This window comes from Ursus americanus, chromosome 15 (assembly GCF_024610735.1).
Source record: "Ursus americanus isolate L20-20 chromosome 15, mUrsAme1.1.p, whole genome shotgun sequence".
In the NCBI taxonomy this organism is placed as follows: Eukaryota; Metazoa; Chordata; class Mammalia; order Carnivora; family Ursidae; genus Ursus; species Ursus americanus.
The window spans coordinates 6,851,156-6,864,849 of NC_142141.1; the positions used below are offsets into that span (position 1 = coordinate 6,851,156).

General features: G+C 38.7%; 1 protein-coding gene across 4 annotated transcripts in view; it reads right to left on the reverse strand.

Moving 5' to 3' along the window:
• Positions 1-13,694, reverse strand: part of RANBP17 (RAN binding protein 17) — a 319,506-nt gene that overhangs the window by 76,428 nt on the left and 229,384 nt on the right. For all 4 annotated transcript variants that reach the window (XM_087867811.1, XM_087867812.1, XM_087867810.1 and 1 more), the window contains 2 exons: positions 11,901-11,964; positions 11,700-11,808 (listed from right to left, as the gene is read on the reverse strand). In XM_087867811.1, coding sequence (XP_087723937.1) covers positions 11,700-11,808; positions 11,901-11,964 — 173 coding nt within the window. The remainder of the gene's footprint in view (positions 1-11,699; positions 11,809-11,900; positions 11,965-13,694) is intronic.

Below are 13,694 nucleotides of genomic sequence, written 5' to 3' on the forward strand. Positions count from 1 at the left end.
TGACTTATTCATTCCATAACTGAAAGCCTGTATCTCCCACCTCCCTTTACCTGTTTTGCCCATCCCCTCACCTCCCTTCCCTCTGGCAACCATCAGTTTGTTCTCGGTATTTATAGTCTGATTCTACTTTTTGTTTATTCATTTTTTCTTACATTCCACCTGAGTAAAATCATATGGTATTTCTCTTTCTCTGTCTGACTCATTTCACTTAGCATAATACCCTCTAAGTCCAATCATGTTGTTGCAAATGGCAAGATTTCATCCTTTTCTATGGCTGTGTAGTATTTCGTTGTGTGTGTGTGTGTGTGTGTGTGTGTGTGTGTGTGTGTACACACCACATCTTCCTTATCCATTCATGTATCGATGGACACTTAGGTTGCTTCTGTATCTTGGCTACACAACTGATAATCTATATAGTATTCTTTTCATAAGGGGTTTCTTTTTTTTTTAAGATTTTATTTATTTATTTAGAGAGAGTGAGCAGGGGGAGGGGCAGAGGGAGGGGCAGAGGGAGAGGGAGAGAATCTCAAGCAGACCCCACACTGAGCATGTGGAGCCCGACGCGGCGCTCCATCTCACGACCCCAAGATCATGACCTGAGCTGAAATCAAGAGTTGGATGCTCAACCCACTGAGCCACCCAGGCGTCCCAAGGGGTTTCTTTTCTTATTTTTTTAAAAAGATTTTATTTGAGAGAGAGAGAGAGAGAGAGACAGCGCCTGAGTGGGGGGAGGCCCAGGGGAGAGGGAGAAGCAGACTCCCCACCGAGCAGGAAGTCTGATGTGGGGCTCGATGTCAGGACCTGGAGATCATGACCTGAGTTGAAGGCAGACACTTTAACCAACTGAGCCACCCAGGTACCCCGAGGGGTTTCTTTTAAACGAGAGAGCTGATTCTCTCCTTCATTTATGCCACAGGAATTGTGAGCCCCCCACTTTACTGATGAAGAAACAGGCAGAGAAAGCTTAAGTGACTTACTCAAGGTAGCATACTTGGGAACTGAAACTAAATGGTCCAGACGTCTTGATTTCGATGCTATCACTTTTTAAACAGAGCATTAGAGAGGAAACAAGATCTCAGAGAAGAGATCAGTGATTCTCAAGTTTGGTCCTTGACACAGCAGCATCAGCATCTCTTGGGAACTTACCAGTTGTAAATTCCCGGTTCCATCCCAGAGCTACTGAATCAGAGACTCTGGGGGTGGGGGTGGGGGTCTAGAAATTTGTTTTAAGAAGCCCTCCAGGTGACTCAGATGCAAGCACATATTTGAGAAACACTGGTCTGTACATCATTCTACAGATAAGGAAACTGACCTCCAAGGCCACGTAACACAAGGTCAATGGCACAATGAGGATCTTCAAACTCTTAAGGAATGGCTGCTCTGGCTGATCCTGATCTTTTGTTACTTCTCCTTCCCCTTTAACCTTATGCACTTTGTTTCCAGAGTTCAAAAGAATCAGGGACTTAGCTTTGTTCACAAAGAGATACCAAAAGGCCAATGAGTCTTTCCTGGTATGCTGTTCTAAACAAGGGTCAGATCTCTAGGTGAGGGGTAAGGCAGACCAGATTATAAACCCTGTTCTGTCAACTGGCTATGTGACCAAGCTACTCCTCTTAGCTACGTCCTCTGTCAGCGGGTGATAACATTAGAGTCCTTTACAGAAGGTCTTATTTTTCCAAGGCCAGGTGAAACAGCGGCTCTCCCAATCTGAGCTAAGCTCGCCGGCAAGTACTCTCTAAGGCCCCACCACAAGCCATCCCCTTCTCCCTGTGGGTTGCCACAGCCTTTTGTCTGCTCTTGACAATAGGTAACATTGATCAGTCGGCCTCGAATTTGCAGAGATTTAGGCATATAGCTACGAACACTAATAATAATGCCTAACGTCATTCCACCACTACCACCATTTGATGAGGGTTACTGTGGGGATTAGGTAAAACAAAATGTATAATGTGTATATGTAAATATTAGCTCTATCAGCCTACGCTGATAGTATCTTTGGCTTTGCTTCCGGAGAGCTCAGACTGTGCATCTCTGCATTTCTCAGTGAAGGACAATGATGTAGGCAGGTAAGGCTCAGCAATGAACAGAACTAGTGTCTGCTCCACCACTTACTGTTCAGCTTTCGATATGCACTAATTACCTGGAGTCTCAGTTTTCTTATCTACAAAATGAGGACAAAAATATCTATCTTTGTGAATATTAAATGTTATAACACACGAAAAATAGAAGATGCTCAATAAGTAGTAGTGGTGGCATTAGCATTATAGTATTAGCAACTAGAATGGTGCCTGGCATGTATTAGGGAAATATTGTATTTGAATGAAAATAAAGGTGAATTTTAAAAATCCCTTATTTTCTTAATACCTGATATGAATAATACAATAGCCAACTGAAGCAGACATTATCAAATCCTTAAATAAATAATACATATGTACCTTATATTTAAGCTACGTAATCTTACTCTCCTAAGATAAAGTATCTTCTAAATATGGAATTACTAATGAGAATAGTGGTAACAAGGCAGGTAAGGGTACAGGAAGAGTGGACGCTTTGAAGGTTCTAAGGTCAAATACTGGCTCTGCTACCTGTTAGCATTCTGGTTTTGGATAAATGATAGTTATTAACATTTTTGTTGTTTGGCGTTTTATATGGACCTAGAGAGGTGATTACAGTGATCAAAGCGTGACCAGCAGGTTGTCCTCCACCCTAATACCCTTCCTTTGGAAACAAAGCTTTCCCAAGGTAAGGATATTTAATCAGAACAAAGACAAATTCAGGACTTTACCATTCACCCCCTCACTTAATACACAGAGCTATAGATAAAAAAACTTCCTGAGTCATCTCTTTCCTCAGTCAAAGTTGGAGGTACAGGGGAAATCAAGGCACAGAAAACAAGCCACCAAAATGTGCAGGGAGAAGTCTAAGATAGGAAGGTGAAGAGCAATTCTACTTTAATGTCACATCCCCAGAAATGGCTTCCCTGACCTCTCTATCTAAAACATTACTGCAAAACTCACCCCCGACCCCCACCCACTTTCCACTCCCATAACCTACTTTGTTTTTCTTATGGGACTCGCTGTGACCGGGCTGTATGTTCACATATATAAATTCATGGTCTTCCCTAATAGAATGTAAGCTCCTTGGTGCAGGAACTTCATCTGTTTTGGTCATGACTACATCCCCAGTGCCTAGAATAGGGTCTGGCATTCAAGAAGTAGTTGTGTAGTGACTGACTAACAATTGTTATTTCCTGAGTGCTTATTATGTGAAGGCAATGAGTTTAATACTTGATTTACTTAACAGACCCCCATGTAGCTGTTCCTAGGTTCCAAGCACTGCTGCAAGTCTTTAATGGTCCCAACAATCCTATGGAGTTGTATGATGATTTCCTTCATTTTACATGCAAACAGAAAGGCTCAAAGGGGTTAAGTGGTTTGCCCAACATCCTTGGGCTGGTGCATGTCAGTGGACTCGGATCCCCAATTCCGTTAGCTTTACTGCCAGCTCATGCTCTTCCTCCTATCTCTAAAGGGGTGGAAGGTATCCGAGGTGGGCACTGAAGTCAGGGTCACAGAATCTTGAGTTTAGAGCTGCATGAAGTTAGAAGACGTGAAGAACAACCAGACTGGTTCTGGTAGGGAGAAAGGGATTCCTCAGCAATCATCTGAGTTTAAGATGGGCAAATACGATACACTGGTGCATTATTTCTACAAAAATGTTTATGTTTCAGTTAGCACTATTCCTCTCTTACTGCAAGGTGATATATCGTATTATCTAAGCTGGAAAACTGGTCATTTTTGTTTATGTCATGCAAACAAACTCTATGCAACATTTATTAGAGACTTTTTTCCTTATTTGTATTACTCTTAGAGGTATCAATTACTGCTTCTGAAAGGAAAGGAGAAAACACAAGTTCACTCTTTTACAACTTCATATGCAAGTATGCAGTCATATATTTAGCATGCCAAATGTGTATGTGATCATTTTATGAATAATAATTAAAGCTGCTCATTTTTTTTTTCTGACCAGGGCCCCAAAACCAGTATGATTTGAAGGTGAAGTGCCAACTTACAGACTAATATTTTCATTGTCATCAGGAAAAGTAAATATTAACATAACATTGTTTAAGTTCTCAGTCATGCATAATAAAAATGATAAATTCTTCAGCTTTTCGGTAAAACCCAAATCTAATCCCCTCTACTGGATTTCTAAGGATCTGATTCAACAGAAAGTTATTCATTTTAGGAGTTTCAATTTTTTTTTTTTCCTTCAGAGAAGTCACATTAAAATACTAACAGTAACCTTTTTAGCATATTGGCTCTCAGATATGTTATTTTTAGGACACTTCATTGGTTATTTTATATAATTTAAGCCCTTGAGTGGTGGGAATATAAATGGTGCAGCCAATATAATATGATGTGCCACTGCAGAAAACAGTTTGGTGGTTAATCAAAAAGTTAAATGTAGAACTGTCATTTGATTTAGCAATTGTACTCCTAGGTATACACCTGAGAGAATTCAAAGGGTATGTTCACACAAAAACTTACATACAGATTTTCGTACCAGCATTATCATAACAGCCAAAAGGTGAAAATGCAATGGTTCAAACAAAATGTGGTATAGCCATACAATGGAATATCAGTCAGCCATAAAAATGAATGAAGTACTGAGATATGCTAACCTATGAATAAACCTTGAAAACATTATGCTATGTGAGAGAAGACAGACACAAGGGCCACGTATTACATGAATCCATTTATATGAAATTTCTAGAGTGGGCAAATCCATAGAGACAGAAAGCAGATTAGTGGTTGCCAGGGGCCGGGGGCAGGAGAAGTAAGAAATGACTACTTCAAGATACAGGATTTCTTTCTGGGGTGATGACAATATTCTGGAATTAGATAATGGTGATGGTTTCACAGCCTTGTGAATATTCTGAATGTACTAAATACCACTGAACTTGTACTTACAGGGTGAATTTTATGGCATGTGAATCTCAAAACAAAACAAAACAAAAAACCCAACCCAAAACAACAAAAAAACCACCATCAACAAAATTCTCTCCATCCTTAAAAGTATGTACCACAGTGAAACTTCTCATTTCCTCAAATTCAAATGCAAATAGAGGCTGGATTACTGGGGATCTGAGGGAGTAGTCAAGGAGAAGTTAATAGTACAAGTAATTATGATAATAATAAATGATGATAGCCAACAGTTACTGGGATTTATTATATGACGACTATTGTGTGAAATACTTTGGTATTAGTGATCGGTTAGTATGGTAGGCTGAAAAACGCCCCCCCCCCCCCCCCCCGCGCAAAGATGCCCACGTCGTCCTAATCCTTGGAATCTGTGAATATGTTAGGTTATAAACAAAGGGGAATTGAGGTTGTTAATCATCTTTAAAATAGAAGACTATCCTGGGTTATCCAAATGGGTCCAAGGTAATCACAAAGGTCCTTGAAAGTGGTAGAGAAAAGTAGATGGGGAAAACCAGAGAGATGGCAGCAGAAGGACTTGACCTGATGTTGCTGGAGAAAGGGGGACACGAGCCAAGGAAAGCAGGTGGCATCTAAGCTGCAAAAGGCAAGGGGACAGATTCTTCCGCAGAGCCCCAGAAAGGAACGCTGCCCTGCTGACACCTTGCCTTTAGCCCACTGAGACCCATTTTGGACTTCGGACCTCCAGAACTGTAAAATAATAAATCTGTAATATTTAAGCCATTCAATTTGCAGTTATTTGTAATGGGAGTAATAGAAAACTAATATAGTTAGTAAAGATCAGATTTAACGTTATGAAGCTCTCTGTTCCAAACTACCGAGAATAAAGAGGGGAGACAAACAAGGAGACAGAGAGGCAGATGAGTGAGGAAAATAATCTATTTAAAACCAATCACCAATGGTCCTATCAAAAGAGCCAGTGATTTTTGCAGGCCTAGGCCCGCATCATCTGCTGTTCCCCAGTGTTTCATTAGGATAGCACTTCTCCAGTTCTATTAGAATAGGTCTTGAAAAAGGTGCTTACCTAGAGCTAACTTGGGCCAAGATTTAATTTTCATTTCAGTTTCCCCCTACACAGCCTAGGACGTGCAGCTGGCTGTGATAGGACTAAGGCTTCAGGAAGGGCAGGCTGTTTTAGTACCTGTCAGGAAGTGTCATCAGTTCCTGCTTCTGTAGGAAAATCATAGCGCGGGGGCTGAAGGCAGAGTAGCTGCATTAGAGGTACTGAATTTACCTCATTTTGAGGTCCTGGTGTCCGTCAGTGCCCCTGATTGTACATCCAATAAATAATTTTGTCTTAATTAATATATACCGAGTACTTATTTTGTGATAGGAATTGTTCCAGGCCTTTTCACACCTCTTTATTTAAAGCACATAACAATTCCTTATGATAGATATCTCCATTTCATAGATGAGAAAAATTGAGGCTCCCTTTAATTCCTCTCCCTAGGGAACCAGAATGTTTATTTTAGTTCTCAGAAGAAAAGTACACTGCCCATTGCAGACCCTTGTACTCCTTTTCTAGGAAAACTACCCTAAAAGTTTCATCCCTGAAGCATCTTATTCCCTGGGGCGCTCTGGACTCTCTACCCTCAAAACCAGGTAAGTTATTAAAACTGGATCTGGACTTAATGGGCTGCTTTCTGCCTACAGGGCCGGCTAATTAGTCTTAATTATCTCATTATAGATTCTAAGTATTTCCAGCTGCTTCTTTACCCCTTATTGCCCAGTCCCCCCGCCCCCCATGTCTATTTTCCAGATAGTCTTTGCCAAGTCATGGACACAGGTGATATATTGATGTATTCTTCCTATCTATCAGAACATTAGTTATTTCTGATCAAGCTTCTCACTTGCTAAACCCTTCTGGGTCATCTACCTCTGTGTTCTTTTTATCCATGAGAATAAATATGCTTTGGCCAATTATTAGGACATGAGGACAAATTTTAAAATCTACATTTGACTTTCATTGACCAGAGAACCATAATATACCTATACAGGGCAAATAATAAACATGAATCTATCTGGTTATTTGATAGAAGCTTGGAAAGTAATTCCTTCTCCCTTCTTCTCACTGCCCTCAAGCCTCAAATCAATCATTCAGTCCAAACAGTTCAAATAAAAATGAAAAAGAAAAAGTTACCTTTCCTAATTGATTGAGAATATGAAAGGTGAAGTAACAGAGTAGTAGAAGTGAATGAGAATGTGTGGTCACAGGGCTAGAGGTTATATGACTGACCTTGGGCAAGTCATTTAGTCTCACTGAACCTCAACTTTCTAACGCATGAGCAATGCAATAATGCCTATTTCATGTGGGCTGTTGTGAGGATCAAATAGGATAATGTATGTGAGAGTGATTTGCAGACTACAAATTTATAAACAAATGTTAGTTATTATTAATAAAGAAAAGGAAAGTTTCCTTCCTCTGTATATTTTTACTTTTACCATTAGAAGCTATTTCTAGGATACTCTTCCCTTTTTTTTCAAGTCATTTCTTTTTATTTAAAATTCCTCAAATTTAAGCTAGGGATATCTTCAGGTGCCAATTATCTATTAAAAGCCACAAAGGTAGATGAATGTTACAGCACGCCCCTCCCTAAAGAGAAAATATCTCTTAATGTCTATAAATAACATTTTAATATTAACATTCCCTTGATCATTACAAGATATGACTTTTTCTTGGAGTTTGAGTATCTGAAGAAAGCACTGCTCACTCAGATCCTATCAACATGCTTCTCATCTGAGTAGTTCAGGGTAAGGAGCAATCATAAAAAGGCCAAGGAAAGCAACTGTTAGTGACACCAAGGAAAAACAATTGTAGTGACACTGAGTAATTCTAAGTTTGTGGTTGGTAAAAACTTCATTTGCAATGAATAATATTCAGTTCTCCACAAAACAAAGAGCATTGTTGTAGTTGTTTTCCACACTTCCCTTCTCCAATATTTGTCAACTGAATTCACCTCTATTCAAATTAAACAAAATAGAAGGTTTTATTTATTCAAGTATTTTATACTGAACAGCTCCCTGGAGGGTCTCCATTTACTGGCTTGGGTAATATTATCTTTCCTTTAGTTTATTAGATTGACAAAGTTAATTTAAAAATAACCTAGGGAACTTTAAGTGATTCTTGGAAGGGCTAACATGCGTGCACATATGGACGGCCACCCATTTTCTTCTGTATGTGTTGTTATCTTGCGAAGAGAGCTTTTGCATTAATTTTTATAATTTCTTAGAATACAGAAATACATTGCCAACATTAAATACCATCGTTCCGATGATGAAATGCTTTCAATTCTGTTCTTTATACAAGTGAACATTTCATCTAGTGTAGCCAAGGAGCAATTTGATAAAATGGCACAACTGTTTATTGCCAAAAAACCCCCATTTTCATCTGAAATACAACCTGGGGCACACAGCATCTAATTAAATTCATACAAAGTACAAATAATTGACTAGAAACCAAAATGCATTTCAAAGTAAACACCAATTAATGTGACACCCAATTTCTTTCCCCTTTTCTAATCACTCCAATGTGCATGTATGGCTCATACCAACATACTCAGCTTAGTTTGTTGGATTCAATTAGAATACGCTTTATATTTCAGTCCAAGAATTACATCCCATGCTTTGCAAGCAGGTTGCTAAGGTGTTTTTTTCTATTTGATTTTTACCAAAAAAAAAAAAAAAAAAATCAGTGATACAAAAATTTCTTCCCAAATTCTTCTTTGAGAAGAATTCTCATTACCTAATATTTTTACTTCTTTCATTTAACAGATGGATCTATGCTTCTTTTGACAACGGCAACCATCTCTTTTTTCTTTGTTTCCATGACAGTGAATACACAATAGAAAACTATAAAGCCACACATACAGGAACTCTGGCAGCAACATTCTCATCAACCTAGTTTGTGAGACAAGGCTTCAAATAATAAAACTGTGTTCAGCAACACTGAACAAATGATCATCTATAAAGTAATAACACTTTGAACAGAGAGCAACAAGCGATTAATCGAGCACAAGAGTGGCCGAGAGTAGCTGATCACTTGTGAAAGTAGTCAGCCACTTGATTTGTTTTGTCTTGGAGAGGCCAATGATCAAAGCTACTCCCAGAAAGACCCTGGCAGGAACTGCTGATTTCAGGAACAATGATGATGGCATCTTGGCTGCAATATACTTATGTGATATTCATTCACTAAATATGTACTGAGCACCTATAATGTAGCAAGAAGAGATCAGTGCTAGAAAACATGAAAAAGGCCAAGTCCCTGCCCTGAAGGAGCTCAGTGTATTTTGGGAAGAAGAGCAACTCTGGTTCTTAACAAGAAATGGAAGCTCTGGTAATATATACCATACATCGTCCCTTGATGCTTATAATATACATTTAATTATTTCAAAAAGTGAAAACCACTAATAAAGACTTTCTTTTCAAACAATGTAAAAGTTCCATGACTGTAGTTGCCATTGTTTTTAACCCTATCTATACCCAGATTCAATTTCCTTGTACGGAGCACCTACCACGCACCAGGCACTCCCACATAGTCAGTTTCTATTTCTCCCTGGGTACCTAAAACGTGTTTGCAACGTAATAGATATTCACCATTTTGAAAAAACTGAGAACCTAAAAAAATATCAATTTATACTTTATATTGTTATGGGTTAAGCAATTCAAAGGAATCTAACCCTGAGAAATCTAATAAAATCTTTTTCTAGTTATTCAAATTTCTATATTTTACTTCAGCTTCTCATACCTCACAGTTTAGATTAAGCGATACTGAATAAAAGTCATCTTCAAAGTGGCAGTGTGTAATGCAGGGTCTTTCCGGGCACCATCACGACTCTCAGTTATCGTCACAATGGTAAGTGTGGGTGTGCTGTGAATACCGGTGGCGCTGTCCTGTTGTTTAAGCTACCACAGGTTTATGGAAGGTTCTTTTGTCTATGATGACTATATGAGAAAGGATCTTGACCCGGTCCATTTCCAGGTCCTGAAAATGTGTGTGACATGAACCTACTTCTAGGAAATTTCCTCCATCTAGTTCTCTTTAACTTTGGTCTCCCCACTTCTTTCACTGCCCGACAGGGTCACTAAAGGAGCATTTTTTTAAGGCCTGAGGAAGTAAATTCAGTCTAGACAAGGATCTAGACACAGTCTTCTTTAATGCTTGGACAACTGGGAGGAAAGCAAGAGGGCAAGCTCCTTGAGGGCAGGGGCCTGTATGCCTGGCTGGTTTCTGTCCTGTCCTCAGAGCTCACAGTACAATGTGCTCTCTCAATGATTATTGAGGACAATGACAAGAGTCGGGTTGCTCCTCTTCTCTCCAGTGCAGCAGCCAAGAGGTAACACAGGCCCGGGTGCAGTATGCAAAGCTGTCACTCAGATCTCCCACTTGCCTAAGGTAGCAGATGATTGGGTTTTGCATGCCTGGTTTACACTCTTCAAATATTTATAGACAGTTCTCTTTGCCTCAAGCCCTAGTTGTCACTTAGCCAAGTTATACATACATGGTTCTTTTAATCTTTCTTTAGGAATCAATCCCACCAAGCTCCTTAATCATTCTAGATGCATTTCTCTCAACTTTTGGCTGTTTGTCTCTCTGGTAATTTATTCTGTTGAAATTCAGGAAAATAATACAGATGTGGAACAGAGGGTGGTTTAGTCACCTTTCTACTACAAGGAGCAATGTCTTTTATGTGCAAAAGAAAATTATCTTTTTTCCTTTTGTATGATCATGTTTTTGAAAAATTCATATTTAAGTTGATGGATCAATCAATACATTGCAAGAGAAAGGACGAAAAAGAGTATCATGAGTATTATATCCTCTAAGGATGATATTGTCATTGATTGAACTCTTTCTTGTGTCTATAAACTGATTAATTTAACCTGCAGTATTCAAACATGGGGGGGAAATGGGAACCCAGAGTAACATGGTCACCACAAAAATCCTCAGGTATTGTCTACCTGTGGATATGTCTAGCTAACTTCAGCTTTTCAATGGAAAAATTTTTAAAGAAGTTATATTTTTTCCCATCATAAAAGTAACACCTTAAAGAAAATTTCAAGTAATTAAAAATGAGAAAAAGCCACCTATAGTTTGCTATCACAAAATAGCATTTAACATTTTTAAAGAATTTCATTTAAGCCTTTTTAGGATGCATTCCCCACCCACACCCCAGGCACGCTCATATCATTTGCACAGTTTAACACCTAGCTTTTTCACTTAATAATATAAAATGTCATGTATTGCACTGCCTTCAAATCCTAATTTTAATGACGACAGACTACTGACTACTCCATCAGGTAAGTAGATGTGCTATAATTTTACAATTCTCTATCACATTTCCATTTTTCTCTTTAGATTAAACGTCACTACAAAGAAAATCTTTGTGTGTAAAGCTTTTCTGTATTTAAGACTACTTCTAGATTCATAGCAGTAAAATTAATGGATGAAAGGATACCCAGAAAAAAAATCCTGAGGTTAAAGAATTAATGCGGGTTCTATTCGAAGTGAAAAATACCACTTTAAATACAAAGATTTGTCTTTTGGCTCTGATGCTCAAATCACGGAGAGCTGCAGAAAACTTGTCAAAGATGGCAAATTCTAGTAACTTAAATATGGTACTCACTAGTAGTCTGATCCTTTAACTGAACAAGTATATTGCTGAGTCCTTATCAATCAAGTTAAGAATGAATTCTTCACCTTACCTAGGTCTACCATCAGAAGGCGAGTGAGGGCGGTGTAGAAGGTGGTTCGGCACCTGAAGTCACTGAGACTGTAACTGTCGCTGATTCCAAGGAAGGGAAAGTGTTCACTCTAATGAAAGTGAAAGAGCATCCAAAGTTACTAACGCTTTCCCTAAACTACCCAGAAAATTCTGGTCATGAATGAAAGGAAGTAAGACTTACCGTGTGGTTTTTTAGCATGAATTTCACGGCATCTATCTTCACAAGTTTTTTTAAAAGGATATAGGTAATAGAAGTTAAGGAATCTGGGGAAATATAATTGTCTTATCAATAGATAATAAATAATAAAATAACACTGAACTATAATGGCATCAATTTCTATTTATGAAGAATCAATATTATTTCTAAAGAGTATTCCTACAGAAATGTCTTTCATTCTGTTAAGAATGATAATCCATTATTAACCAGTGCAATTACTTTTCCTATCTTATACATATTCTAGCTATGGAAAGGAAAAATGAATTTTATAATTAAGACAAAAACTTCTTTACTATTAAAGCCTTGATAGTAGAAAATTAAAACTGACCCCTTTTACATTTTGGATATAACTTGAGAACTTCTTATCACTTAATATTATTTCATAAAAAATAATTATAAAAGACTCATAATAGACTATCCAGAAAGAAAAAAATTATTCAATTCTAAGAAACAGTGAGCCCAGTTAGTAGAAATCTAAGGAAAGTCTGCTTTAGATGAAGAAGATCAGAATAGAACTAGAAAGATGTAGCCAACCGCACGTCATCAAGTGCTGAAGGACAGGTTTGAATGACCTAATATTTCTCAAGCACCTACTAGGTGTAAGACATTTTATATTTGTTCATTCACCTCATCTTCACGATTACCTTGTTAAATATTATTTCTTGTTTCTAATCCACAGATAAGAGAACTGAAGGTCAGAGAAATGAAGTTACTTGCCCAGGATCACACAGCGCTGGACTGACAGTGCTGAGATCTGAACTGAGCTCTGACTACAGAAGCCATGTTCTCTCTACTGTACCACATTACCGCCTGAACAGCGAGGACTCAGAACGAGAATAAAGTTGAGAAATCATAAACGTTAGCGCAAGGCCTAAATACTTTCTAGTTAATGCTGCCATCAAAGAAGGGCTGCTGCGTTTCTAAGAACATCTATTGAGCACACAAACACCCGCTTCTCTTAGTCATTCAGGTGTCAGCGTAAAAGAGCAGAAAAAACACCGAACACGAGTCAGGAAAGCTGGGCTTTTGGCTTGACCTCACCATTCAACCAGCTGGATGAGTCTAAGGACTATACTCACAGCTATTCTGGGCCTTAGTTTCCCCAACAAATGAGGGTGATACCCAAGCTATCTGACAGGATTGTTGTGAGGCTCACATGAGGCAAATGTCTTTGCCAAAGTCAGGGAGGAAGACACAAAGATGCAGGGAATTAACATGGGCAGAATGTTTGCTACTTGCAGGGTTAAGTCTCACAAACTCACGGGATAGGTATTATCACTTCCGTTTTTCTGATGAGACAAATTCAAAAAAATTAAATAAAACTTTCCAAAAGACAAGCAGTATAATTCAGACTCAAGTCCCTCTAAAGCAACCATTCCAGATGCATGTTAAGCATGTGTATTTGGCTCGCCCCCATGTTAAGGCTGTAAGCTTTCTAAGGGCAGGGGCCGATGCATTTTCCTCAGTGCACTGCTCTCCCCTTCTGGCAGGCTGAAGGGGAACAAGATCAGGGCTGATAGGCGGGAGGTCTTTCCCTGCATACAAAGATGAGATTTGATGATTTTTCCCAGTATAAATCACTGAGCAGAAGAACTGCCACTCAAACTTCACTCAGTTAAACAGGGGTGGGGATCAATAAACTAAGAAATATCTTAAGTAATTACCAAATACAATTCTCTTGGAATTGCAAAGTTAAAAGTGACAGGGTCTATGGGTAATAAGAATGCTGCCATTAATAGGAATCTTCCTGTCAGTGCT